Below are 12,373 nucleotides of genomic sequence, written 5' to 3'. Positions count from 1 at the left end.
GTAGTCTTCACATTATAATAAATACATTGGGGGTTAAAGATCTCTTCAATAACAGAAAACATATGTACAAATATTTTTTCTTACTCACTGTAAGTATGTATGTATTGTATTTGCTGCAAAAAGAAATACAGTGACAGCAGTCAGGATCATGTAAATAGTGTGAAAACCTAATCTTGCATAAAAGATTTAACGGTTTCAGTGTTTGCAGGTGTTTAAAGCCACAGACATGGAGCCTCGAGATAAACAGCTGCTCAGGAACTGAAACCTGTGTGACGATATGCAAAAAACTAAATCCTGTAACTTAGAAGAAAACTATTTTAGTTCATGCATTGATGAAATACTTTCTTTAGCAATAATCGTCACATTTTGCCTTTATCTGTGGTGGTTACACATGTGTTATGAATAAAAAACTAAATCAACTATAAAGCAGTTAGTTGACAAGGTAAACACTGTAAAAAAATAAACAAAACAAATAAATAAATAAAGACACAATTTATGTGAATCTGATCCTGCCTGTAGATGGATGTAGCTTCCTTTTCCTCATATTCTGATTTAGAAAACTTTATTGCCTGTTTTATTCTGTGAATGTGGAGATAAGTCAGACAGATTAGTAGAGGTGGAAGACATATAAATGTTTGCATTTCCTCTTCACAGGAAGGAGAGAATCAGATTGATCACTGTACTGACACATTTGTAGAACAAACAGGAGTAAGAAAACCTTATTATATTAATCCATTCACCTTCTGAACTCTATCACACATTACTGCTGAGAGAAGAATCATATAAGAAAGGAGGACAATAAGGAGGACATTGTTTTAGATCAAAAATCCCAGGAAGTGTTTGTTACTGCAGGATTTGTTGTTTATGTGACTTTAATTACACTCTTACAAACACAAGAATAAACAGTCAGATAAGTAGAGGTGGAAGACATCAAGGTTTTGCATTGATCCTCCTTGCAGGGAGGAAACAACTGGATTGGATTTGTCCATCATTTAGACCTGTTGTTTGTTGAACTCAGACTATTACAATGTGTAGTCAGAGTCGTGACTCTTGCCAAATTTATTAATACTTTTATGCAATGTGAATTCAAAATTTGCCCTGAATTTGATGATTCATCAATCTGATTTTTGGTTTGTTGTCGGGAAATAGATTTTTATTGTAAGTTTTTCTTTTTTTTTTTTTTTTTAAAGTAATAACATTTCAAAAGAAAAATCCCAAAACCGCGCACACTACAAGCAAAAACTGTACTGGAAACAACTACTGGAAAGTTAATCATATACAAAAAAAAAGCCAACTCTGAATTGCTGGATGCCAGAGTCTTCCCAGAACAAATGAGCAAAATAATTTCTGTTCTTATCATGACACAAAATCTTAGTTTTGACAAAAATAAATACTTAATAGGATATATGATATGCTGCTTTCCTATCTCAAATAAGGTCTACAAGGTGATTTTCATACTGTACATGAACTGAAACCAATGATTGATTGAACATCTAAACATTGATAAATGCATTGAAGATGAAGAATGAAGATGACGGGTTCTAGTGTGTTTTTTTCTCCAGCTCACAAAAACAGAAAGTGGAAGTTGGTTGATCATTAAAAAAACGTAATTTTCTATAGTTTTACATAGACGTGATACATGATACATGTCACGGGGAAGCCACACACACACACACACACACATGCATCAGCAGCCCTCTCCTCTCAATCTTATTGTTGGTCAGAGATGATTGTTGGAGATTTTTATCCCAAAGTTTGTTTACTTAGTGTGTAGGTGTTTGCTAACATTGACTTGCATTGACAATGCACACATTTAAAATGTGGTAAAAAAGAAGACACATTGTAGTTGTGTTATAAGTACTCAGTTTATTGAGTTTAAATTGTGCTTCACCTGTTTGCTCTGTTGTGCTTTCTCTTCCTCTGTCAGACCAGGAACTGGCAAACTGGAGCCAGTGCAGTTCATCTGGTTAAGTAGAGGGGTTCTCAGGGGAAGAGACTAAGTGTGGTAGAGTGGGAGGGGTGTTTTGCCTCTTTTGGGGTATTTGACTGTTAAAGTATTCTTTTTAAGGAAAAACACGTTTTAGACTAAACTTCAATGAATTTCTATTTGACAGTATATTGTTTTTTAACACTGCTGTCCTCGTTAGTGTTTTGTAAGAGATAATTGATATTGTTCTCTTGAGTAGGTGGAGTCCACCTGTATAAGAGGGAGAAGTCTGGGGTGACTCGAGGCTTTTCTGGTCATACAGAGACAGACACAGCTTCAGTCTGCAGCTCCTGCCTTGGGCCTAATCTCAGGGGGTATAATCAAAGTGCAGTTTAGAGTTGATTTCTTTATTTGTGTGTGTGTATTCTCCTATTTTTGAGAAAAGGGTTATTTTTTTATTTTTGGTTAATTAGTTGTTGTAGTTTTTTTTCCATTTTGGCCAGATATTCATGTCCACTGTAAATATCTGCACAGGACTCCACTGATGGCAAATACAATTCACTTGGACTGCTGAACTCTGCCTGTACCTCCTCATTTTTTGTGCCTGGCTGCTCGGCCAACCCTCACAGTACATGACACCATGAAGGCTGAAGAGAAGTGATTCAGTGAACTTACTAACACTGTAGTTATTCAGATTATAATATATTGTTAATCTTTTTAAATGATGAAGTTATGGAAAAGACATGACTTTTGGGGGTTTCACTGCTTCCTTTTAAAAGCAAGGTGCATGTTAAAATGTTGCTGTTATTCATTCTTCAATATTCTACATATAGACATTATGAGTCAGAGAAATAAGAGACTATTTAGCAAAAGCATTAACTTGTGCATTTTTAGCTGACACCAATCTATTTTAATACATGATGGTTTAAGGTTTAATAATGTCTAGTAGTGTAATCCATTTGTTCCATAATCTTATATATCAGTGATTATAATGTTCTAGTATCTATATTATTGCATCATGCAATCAATGTTTTTTATTACTCTTTTTTTCCACATTCACTCAGTCTATGAGATTCTCCAGACCTTTTAACCACTGATTCAGACTCAGTCAGTGTTTGACCCTCAGCACCTACAGAAAGTTAATCTGCTCATTAGCTACTGTCATGCAGCCATAATTTCTTTATACCAGGTTTGTCAGAAAAACAACGGTTATCCAGACTGCACAACAATTGACTCTGGCTGGATGAGATCAATACTGTACACACCTGTAGAAAGAGAAATCAACATTATCTCCATCATTCAGTATTTCTAATGTGTTTATTAGTGTGAATCCACTGAAAGCTCCTCACAGGATCCAGCTGCCAGCAGCAGCATCAGAGCTGCAGAGAACATGGTTGATGTTGAAGCTGAACTGATGTGAGCTCTTCTGTCCTCTCACTGACACACACACACACACTTCACTTCCTTATGAGTCACATTTATTTGCATATCGTTGAATTAATAATTATCTATTTCTTGTTACTTCTATTTTTCACTTTGAGGTGACTGAATATATAGTGTGTACTATGATATATTGTTAATTTAGTGAACTTAAAATGGTGCTACGATTTTATTTAAAATGAATTACCATTTATTCATGTATTATTGTAGATAAACTGATTTTAGTCTAATACTGAGTGTTGCATGGATAAGATTTTGTGTAATAATGGATAAAAACACATTATCATCCACAAAAATCATTAATAAATATTTATCAAAATCTGTCTTTGGTGAGTCTACTGTGAATGAATTGAAAGTTATAAATAGTCTCACATGGAAAAGGATATGTATCTGTAATTTTAATTAAACATTTATTACTGTATATGTAAATTCATCATTTGCCAAGCATTCAGGAGCTGTGTGGAGGTTTGGAGTTTTACATATACTTTTTTGTTGTATCAGTGTTGCACATATTTGAAGCCACAGACATTCAGAGCCTCTAGAGAGCTGCTCAGATACTGAAATTCAAGTTAAAAATGAATAAATAAAAATGTTGCTTTATGTAAGAAGACAATTAAAATCTTTCTGAAGAACTGTTGTTAGGATTCTTTGTTTAAAAACCCAATTAGCATATTATTGGTTCCAAGTGTTTGGGTGTGATGGAATGACATCATTTACTTGAACTAACTGAACTGACAACATTATTCATGTGAGTTAAAGGGGGTCTGATGAGTATTGTAGGATTTTGTACAGCTGCTCAACCAACTCAGTCACTGTGAGTCTCGAGCACAATAATAAACAGCAGAATCTTCAGTCTTCAGACTGTTCATCTGCAGATACAGCTGCTGTCTGCTGTCGTCTCTGGAGATGGTGAACCGGCCTTGAACTGACTGAGAGTAGTATTTGCTACTACCACCACCATTGCTGATAAGTGCAATCCACTCCAGTCCTTTTCCAGGAGTCTGTCTGATCCAGGCCATCCAGTTGCTACTGAATGACAATCCAGATGTTGTACAGGTCAGTTTGTGGGATTCTCCAGGCTTTTTAACTGCTGGTTCAGATTCTGTCAGAGTCTGACCATCAACACCTGTCAAGACAGAAAAGGGAAAATAATCAGTTGCTTTAAGCTGGTAACTTTTTAACAACAACTTCAACTCAAGATATGTGAAGATCTTCACCTGCCCAGCAGATAGTTAAAAGCAGCAGTCCTGTCCTATAGTCCATCATGTTCAACTGTGTGTCCACTGTTCTCTGTCATCCTCTCTGCAGTCAGATAAGTAGAGGTGGAAGACATCAAGGTTTTGCATTAACTCCTCCTCACAGCAAAGAGAGAACTGGATTGAACTTTTTTAAATGTGCAATACTGAAAAGCTTCAACATGATAATGAAGTTAAAATACAAAAAAGTAACTCCTGGAAAAATGTTTTTCATAGTGTTATACTTTGTTTTATTTCTTTTATGTCTTTTTTTCTCACAAACTTTTCATAAGTCGTATTCAGAACTTCAGACAAAAGAAAACCTCAGTAGGCATAAAAGTGAAGAAAACTGATGAAAATACATCAAAAATATGTAACCCCTCAGTACATGGATATCATTTATCTCTATCTTCTTTAGTCAAAAATAATAAAATATCCAATCAAAAATATAAACTCCTTTACTTTGTGTAAAACAAAAGTCGCAGTGGAAAGTAAACAATTTGTCATTTTCTTTGCAGTTGGATCAGTGAAGTTGGAAGTCAACCAAGTTTTGAATTGACTCGTCCTCACATGGAGGATAGAACTTGACCTTTTGTTTGTTGTGCAAAACAAAATGTAATAATTTCAACACAAGCTAAATTAATTTTGAATTAGGCAATCAATATTTGAAACTTCTACTTAATCAGAATTGTCTTCAAAAGTTGAATATTGTGTTTGAAGTTTGAGTTGCAACCATCTCGTGTTGTTGGATATCAGAGTATCACTGAACAAATACATATTTTTAACACACTCGCAACTGAATTATCATGACACAAAATCTTTACTTTCCTGAAACATGAGATGAATCTCACATCAGATAATTAAAATGATTTTCATAAACATGAACAAAAACCAATGACTGCCTACGAGAAAGGACATCTAAAATCTGATGAACCATTTTTAAAAATGGTGAACATTAATCTACAATATGCAGAGGACTAAGACATCAAACAACCTGTTTTAATTTATAATCATTAATAACAGTGCAGAGGAGCAAGAAAGAAGTAACACTGTTGTTAGTTGTTTATAACTTAATTTTATTTTAATACCACAGCCTATTTAACGTATTTACAGTTTGCTAATATTTTGATCTACTGAGGTCACCTGTAATGTTTGTATCTATACTGGAGACAGATCGTACCAAAGGCTGTGAAAGTGTTCTGTAAAGCTCTTGTATTCTCACGAGTAAAAGGAGAAAATGTTACATTTCTTGTCCTGTTCAGTCCTTCCTCTCATTGTTTGTCCAGACTGACAAAAGTAATTTATGTGGAGCCACAAACTAAAACTAAAAATGACATAAAGAAAGATTATTTATGTTTCATTTCTTGTTACATGAAGAGCTTTTAAAGTGTAGTTGTCAGCTGAAATAATGCTGCAACAAATTCACCACTTGAAATATAAATATTGTGAGTCAGGAAGAGAGAACACTTTTTGGTAAATGCCTCCACTGTATCATTTAATATTATTATAATTGTTGTTTCTCTCTTTACTGTAACAGTGAACTGGTGTTGAACTCATTAGTGGTCTGAGGGCTCCTCCTCTGGTGGCTTCATGTTACAAGTGTTCAGGCACTGAGGGGTTTTTGTTCAGGTCTGCTGATGGTTTGTGTTATTGTGGGTCTCTGGCACAATAATACACAGCAGTGTCTTCAGGCTGCACATTCTGTCCATTTAGAGTCACTCTGTTGCTGGAGGAGTTTAAGTCGATACTGAACTTGTTCTTCAGTGAATCCTTGTAGTCTGTGGTGTATCCAACACGTGCACTTCCAATCCACTCCAGTTCTTTCCCTGCAGGCTGTCTGATCCAAGCTGTAGCATAATCGCTCACAGAATAAGAGACCTGACAGGTGATGGTCAGACGTTGACCTGGCTGCACAGTCACTGAGGCTGGCTGTGTCAACTGTTCTCACTTCACACCTGTGGAGGAAAACATGTTGAGTATTGAATCAGTGTAACAGTGAACAGTCAGTGTGCTAACTACATTTAAACAAAATGTGAAATGACAACAAAATCATGCAACAGTACAAATTTTCTGCAGCTGTGTGGTGGTTTGGAGTTTTATATAAAATACTTTTAATGGTTTCAGTGTTGCAGATGTTTGAGCCTCTAGAGAGCTGCTCACATAAAAAAAACAAAAAAAAAAAGTTTTTTTCTTACATGAGAAGATAATTCGAATCTTTATTAAGAGTTATCGTTAAAAATCATCCTCTCTCAGGAAATGTATTTTAAAAACCAAACTATAGTATCACTGTTTCCAAAAAAGATGTTTGGGTCTGAAGGAATTACATAATTTTCTTGAACCACCTGAGCTGAGAAAATACATGATTCATGTGAGTTAAAGGGGGTCTGATGAGTACTGCAGGATTTTGTACAGCTGCTCAACCAACTCAGTCACTGTGAGTCTCCAGCACAATAATAAACAGCAGAATCTTCAGTCTTCAGACTGTTCATCTGCAGATACAGCTGCTGTCTGCTGTCGTCTCTGGAGATGGTGAACCGGTCTTGAACTGACTGAGAGTAGTATGTGTCACTACCATCATCACTGATAGTTGCAACCCACTCCAGTCCTTTTCCAGGAGCCTGTCTGATCCAGTTCATGTAGTAGTCACTGAATGTGAATCCAGATGTTGTGCAGGTCAGTTTGTGGGATTCTCCAGGCTTTTTAACTGCTGGTTCAGATTCTGTCAGAGTCTGACCATCAACACCTGTCAAGACAGAAAAAAGAGTCTAACATGCATCAAGTTGGTAATACAAATGTAAATATGTCAAATAAAGATCAGTGAAGATCTTCACCTGCCCAGCAGATAGTTAAAAGCAGCAGTCCTGTCCTATAGTCCATCATGTTAAACTGTGTGTCCACTGTTCTCTGTCATCCTCTCTGCAGTCAGATAAGTAGAGGTGGAAGACATCAAGGTTTTGCATTGACTCCTCCTCACAGCAAGCAGAGAACTGCATTGAACTTTTTAAAATGTGCAATAATAATTTTAATTCATACTTATTATCATTAATATTATTATCATTAAGTGTTAATAGAAAAAGTACCTCCTGAACAAATGTTGCTTTTCTTGTTTTTTTCACAAAGTGCTCATAACATTGAGGGTGTCAGGGGGAAAGAAAACCCCAGTAGAAATATAAGTGAAGAAAACTGATGAGAATATGTGAAAAATATGTAACTCCTCAGTACATGGATGTTATTAATACCCATCTTCTTTAGTCAATAAAAATAAAATGTCCAATGTGAAACATAAACTCTGTTTCTTGTGTCAAACAAATATCAGTGAAAACTACAGTAACCAGTTTGTCTCTCTCTCTGCAATTGGATCAGTAAAGATGGAAGACAACCAAGTTTTGAAGTGACTCGTCCTCACAGACAAAACAATGATGTAAGAATTGCAACACCAGTTAAATGAATTTTGATTTAATTAATCTAAATTTGAAAATTGTACTTAATCAGAATTCTCTTCAAAAGTTGAATTTTGTGTTGCAAGTCTGAGTTACAACCAACTTGTGTTGTTGGATATCAGAGTTTCCCCCAACAAACACATATTTTTAACACACTGACAACTGAATTATAATGACACAAAATAACTTCACTCAAGCATGAGATGACACTATGTTTTGTATTTATTAATCTTAATCTCACCCACCGGGAGATAATTTGGGGAAATGCATGTGTTAATGTTACCTCTTGCATGTCTTTTTCATAACAATAAAAGTTTAGACAAAAATAACATATTATTATTGATTTTTTTTGTCATAAGAATACACACTGTGACATAATACTAATTAAAACATCAAAGTATCTACAGTGCCACGAATCAATTCTTGTTAAAAATAAATGAACAACATATTTTATACTTTCATACTATAGGTTTTTACATTACATACATTATGGTTTCTTTCTGTTTATTCTTTCCCTTTCATGACAGTGAACTGGTGTTGAAATCATTAGTGGTCTGAGGGCTCCTCCTCTGATGGCTTCATGTTACAAGTGTTCAGGCACTGAGAGGTTTTTGTTCAGGTCTGCTGATGGTTTGTGTTATTGTGGGTGTCTGGCACAGTAATACACAGCAGTGTCTTCAGGCTCCACATTCTGTCCGTTTAGAGTCACTCTGTTGCTGGAAGAGTCTGAGATGATACTGAACTTGTTCTTTAGTGAATCTTTGTAGTCAGAGCCTCCAGTATATCTACTTCCAATCCACTCCAGTTCTTTCCCTGCAGGCTGTCTGATCCAATGTGTGTAATAGCTGCTAACAGAATAAGAGACCTGACAGGTGATGGTCAGACGTTGACCTGGCTGCACAGTCACTGAGGCTGGTTGTGTCAACTGTTCACACTTCACACCTGTTGAAAGAAGAAAATTTTGTGTGACAAATTATCAAGTTTCACTGCAAAAGAAGAACTGCTGACTATGACAAATCCAGAGAGACTCATAGGATCCAGCTGCCAACAGCAGCAGCAGAGCTACAGAGAACATGGTTTATGGTTAAACTGATGTGCTGTGATCTCCACTGACAGTCTGATGTGAAGTTTTTATAGCTGAGAAACAAGGAGGATCACTAAATTTGCATAGAATCAAACACATGAAGCATTAATGTTGCTCTAACTGGAGACTAATAGAAGAGTCTGGTGATTGTTATTATGGAAATCACCTCTGCTTTACATACAATATTTTTATTTCATTACTCAATTATATGTAACATTTTGAAAATGTCGCTGACTTCAGTGAAACAACTGTTACTATTTAAAATAATGCATCTCTGCTTTTACTGTAAACTATTATGTATTGTTGTGACCACATAATAATATTAATAACAGTAAGGACTGTTGTTTGGGAAATTTTCATCATGGATAATGGAACACACATTCATTAAAATTAACGCCGCAAAAAGTGATGATGAGCACCATGGACACAGGAGTAACCACCAACACTGTTAGCGTTCTCTAAGCCATGTTTACAGTGTGATTAGTTTGTTTTCATATTAAATATGATGTGAACTGGTTTCCTGAGAGAATTGATTCACTGTCAGCTTCTCCTGCATCAGTCTCATAATTAACTTCAAAAGTATGAGCACAGCATAATACTAAATAAAATGGCCTTCATACAATTTATTAATCATCAACTGGTGATTTAAGACACCTGCATGAAAAAAAGGATGAGCTGATGAAAGGAAGGATGTGTGATGATATCGTTCAAAGGAAGAGCTGACAAAGTTCTTATTTTGAAGACGTTTATTAGACGATGGCCATCGGGTCCCTTCCATGTATAAAGATGGTCTGGGCAACGTACCACTGTCGGTGCATAGCTTATATGGGGTTACACATCTGTATCTTATCACTTGAATAACATCGGTTTTCCATGGGCACTAGGTCAGTAGGGAGCCCTCCAATCAAGTGGTTGACAACTACCTCACCACATATTATGTGTCACAACATACCACATCTGGAACAGTTCCAAACTTGACCATAAACCCATTATTTGTATTTAAAGGTCCCCCCAAGAAGGGCTCTATCATATTACCTAAAATGACATGCAAATTATGGGATATTTAGGTCCCATGTCCAACATCCAAAATCAGTGAAATACATGGGGTCAGATAAAAGTCATACTAACAGCTGAGTACATTTTGAATTAAGCTCAAACCTTTGATATCCATCAGAATCCTGCTGTTTTTGAGGAAAACATAATTTTTTAAGTTTTCTTTGAGATAATCAGCTTTTTAAAACTGTTAAATGTATGATCTGCATTCATGTGTTGTGGTTATTTAATAAAACAATATTTCAAAACAAACACCCAAACAGGTAAATATTCACTGTGGGAGGTTTACTATTACTGTTAACACAACACTTATCAATGAGAGCTGAAAAATTTAAATGATGAAGTTATGGAAAAGACACGACTTTTGGGGGTTTCACTGCTTCCTTTTAAAAGCAAGGTGCAATACACAGCAGTGTCTTCAGGCTGCACATTCTGTCCGTTTAGAGTCACTGTGTTGCTGGAAGAGTCTAAGTCGATACTGAACTTGTTCTTTAGTGAATCCTTGTAGTGAGAGCCTCCAGTATATCTCATTCCAATCCACTCCAGTTCTTTCCCTACAGACTGTCTGATCCAAGCTGTGTAATAGCTGCTAACAGAATAAGAGACCTGACAGGTGATGGTCAGACGTTGACCTGGCTGCACAGTCACTGAGGCTGGCTGTGTCAACTGTTCACACTTCACACCTGCGAAGAAAACAAGAAAATATTTTGTGACAAATTATCAAAAAACAGGAAGAACTGCTTACTATGAAAAAAAACAAAGAAACTCACAGGATCCAGCTGCCAACAGCAGCAGCAGAGCTACAGAGAAAATGGTTTATGGTGAAACTGATGTGCTGTGATCTCCACTGACAGTCTGATGTGAAGTTTTTATATCTGAGAACCAAGGAGGATCACTGAGTTTGCATAAAATCAAACACATGAAGCATTAATGTTGGTCTAAATGGAGACTAATAGAAGAGTCTGATGACTGTTATTACTGTATATCTGCAAAGTGAAAACACACCTGGAAATCATCTCTGCTTTACATGTGATATTCTAATTTCATTACATTTGTTTAATTATTTATTTATTTGTTGACTTTACTTACTCATTTCATTCAAAAAGAAATACAGCAACAGCAGCAGGATCATGTAAATATCATGAAAAGTTGAGTTTGCATAAAAGACATTGAATAGTTTCAGTGTTTTCAGATGTTTGAAGACACAGACACACAGAGAAACTTGGACTTTATAGATTACTGCTGTCTTCTCTCAGCAATGGTTTCAATGAAGCTACAGTATGTGATGGAAGAGTCAGATTTTTCATTTATATTAACATTATATTTTTTGTAATGAAATCTTACTTTTAAAGATCAGTCATACATCAGTGGTACTCAGATGACTGTGTGTTGTGTAATTGTGAATTAGTTGACCTGAGGACATTAATAATGTGAGACTGTGCAGAGTCTATCAGTGAGGATGAGAGAAGGAGGACATAGTTTTTGTTCATCCATCTTTAATAAAAATACACAACAGCTCCTTTAGGCTTTCTGTTGTTCATCTTGAGATTTACTTCCTGTCTGTTGAGATGATGAATTGACACTGACAGACTGAGCTGCAGTCACTGCTGATGGTAAATATCATATAGATTCAAACTGTGTTATTCAAAATTACCTGAATCAAACTCACACATGACTTTTGTTTCAAGTACATTTTAACACCATGTACATGACAAGCAGGAGAATCAGGCTTTAGTTCAGTGCAGGATTCAAGTGTCAGTCAATTAAGATCAATGAGAAAAGCAGATCTGAGTGTTTCCTTATTGTAAAAGAGGAGAGAGAAACTTGACACTGACCTCTAGTGATTCTGTAAAGAAAACTACAACTTTTTTTTACTCCTTCATATTATGATTCCACATGATTTATAGACATTATGTTGTCTTAATTTACAGAAGGTTTACATGTTTTATTTAAAAAAAAATAAAAAAAAACATCTGTATTATTATTTGTAGTAGTTTGTGTAGGAGTATTAATACTTTATTAATGAATTACCTCATTATTGGGGGCACCACCTCCTTTTTGGTTAGGATTTGTTAGTGCTAGGAGGAAGCACCAACCCTGGTTCAGTTTAATCAATGAATCAGTCTCATAATCGTAAGTTCTTGTCCCAAACAGTGACCTCTGTTTACTGCAGTTCAAAGAAACAAGCAAACAC

The 12,373-nt window shown here is 35.7% G+C and overlaps 3 gene segments (V, D, J or C); all 3 read right to left on the bottom strand.

Moving 5' to 3' along the window:
• Nucleotides 1-7,046: 7,046 nt before the first annotated feature.
• LOC122966532 lies at nucleotides 7,047-7,482 on the bottom strand (the record flags this gene model as incomplete). The annotated part of the segment is given in 2 exon segments: nucleotides 7,047-7,345; nucleotides 7,434-7,482. Coding segments are annotated over 2 exon segments (348 nt in total), but the record flags the coding sequence as incomplete, so codon positions are not given.
• A 1,135-nt stretch (nucleotides 7,483-8,617) lies between these two features.
• LOC122966511 lies at nucleotides 8,618-9,117 on the bottom strand. The segment is given in 2 exon segments: nucleotides 8,618-8,984; nucleotides 9,051-9,117. Coding segments are annotated over 2 exon segments (372 nt in total).
• Nucleotides 9,118-10,491: 1,374 nt separating this feature from the next.
• On the bottom strand, nucleotides 10,492-10,986 carry LOC122966905 (the record flags this gene model as incomplete). The annotated part of the segment is given in 2 exon segments: nucleotides 10,492-10,862; nucleotides 10,950-10,986. Coding segments are annotated over 2 exon segments (408 nt in total), but the record flags the coding sequence as incomplete, so codon positions are not given.
• Nucleotides 10,987-12,373: the final 1,387 nt, after the last annotated feature.

Source organism: Thunnus albacares, chromosome 17 (genome assembly GCF_914725855.1).
Source record: "Thunnus albacares chromosome 17, fThuAlb1.1, whole genome shotgun sequence".
Classification (NCBI taxonomy): Eukaryota; Metazoa; Chordata; class Actinopteri; order Scombriformes; family Scombridae; genus Thunnus; species Thunnus albacares.
Note: the sequence above shows the minus strand (reverse complement) of the source record. Positions and strands in the feature narration are given on the sequence as shown.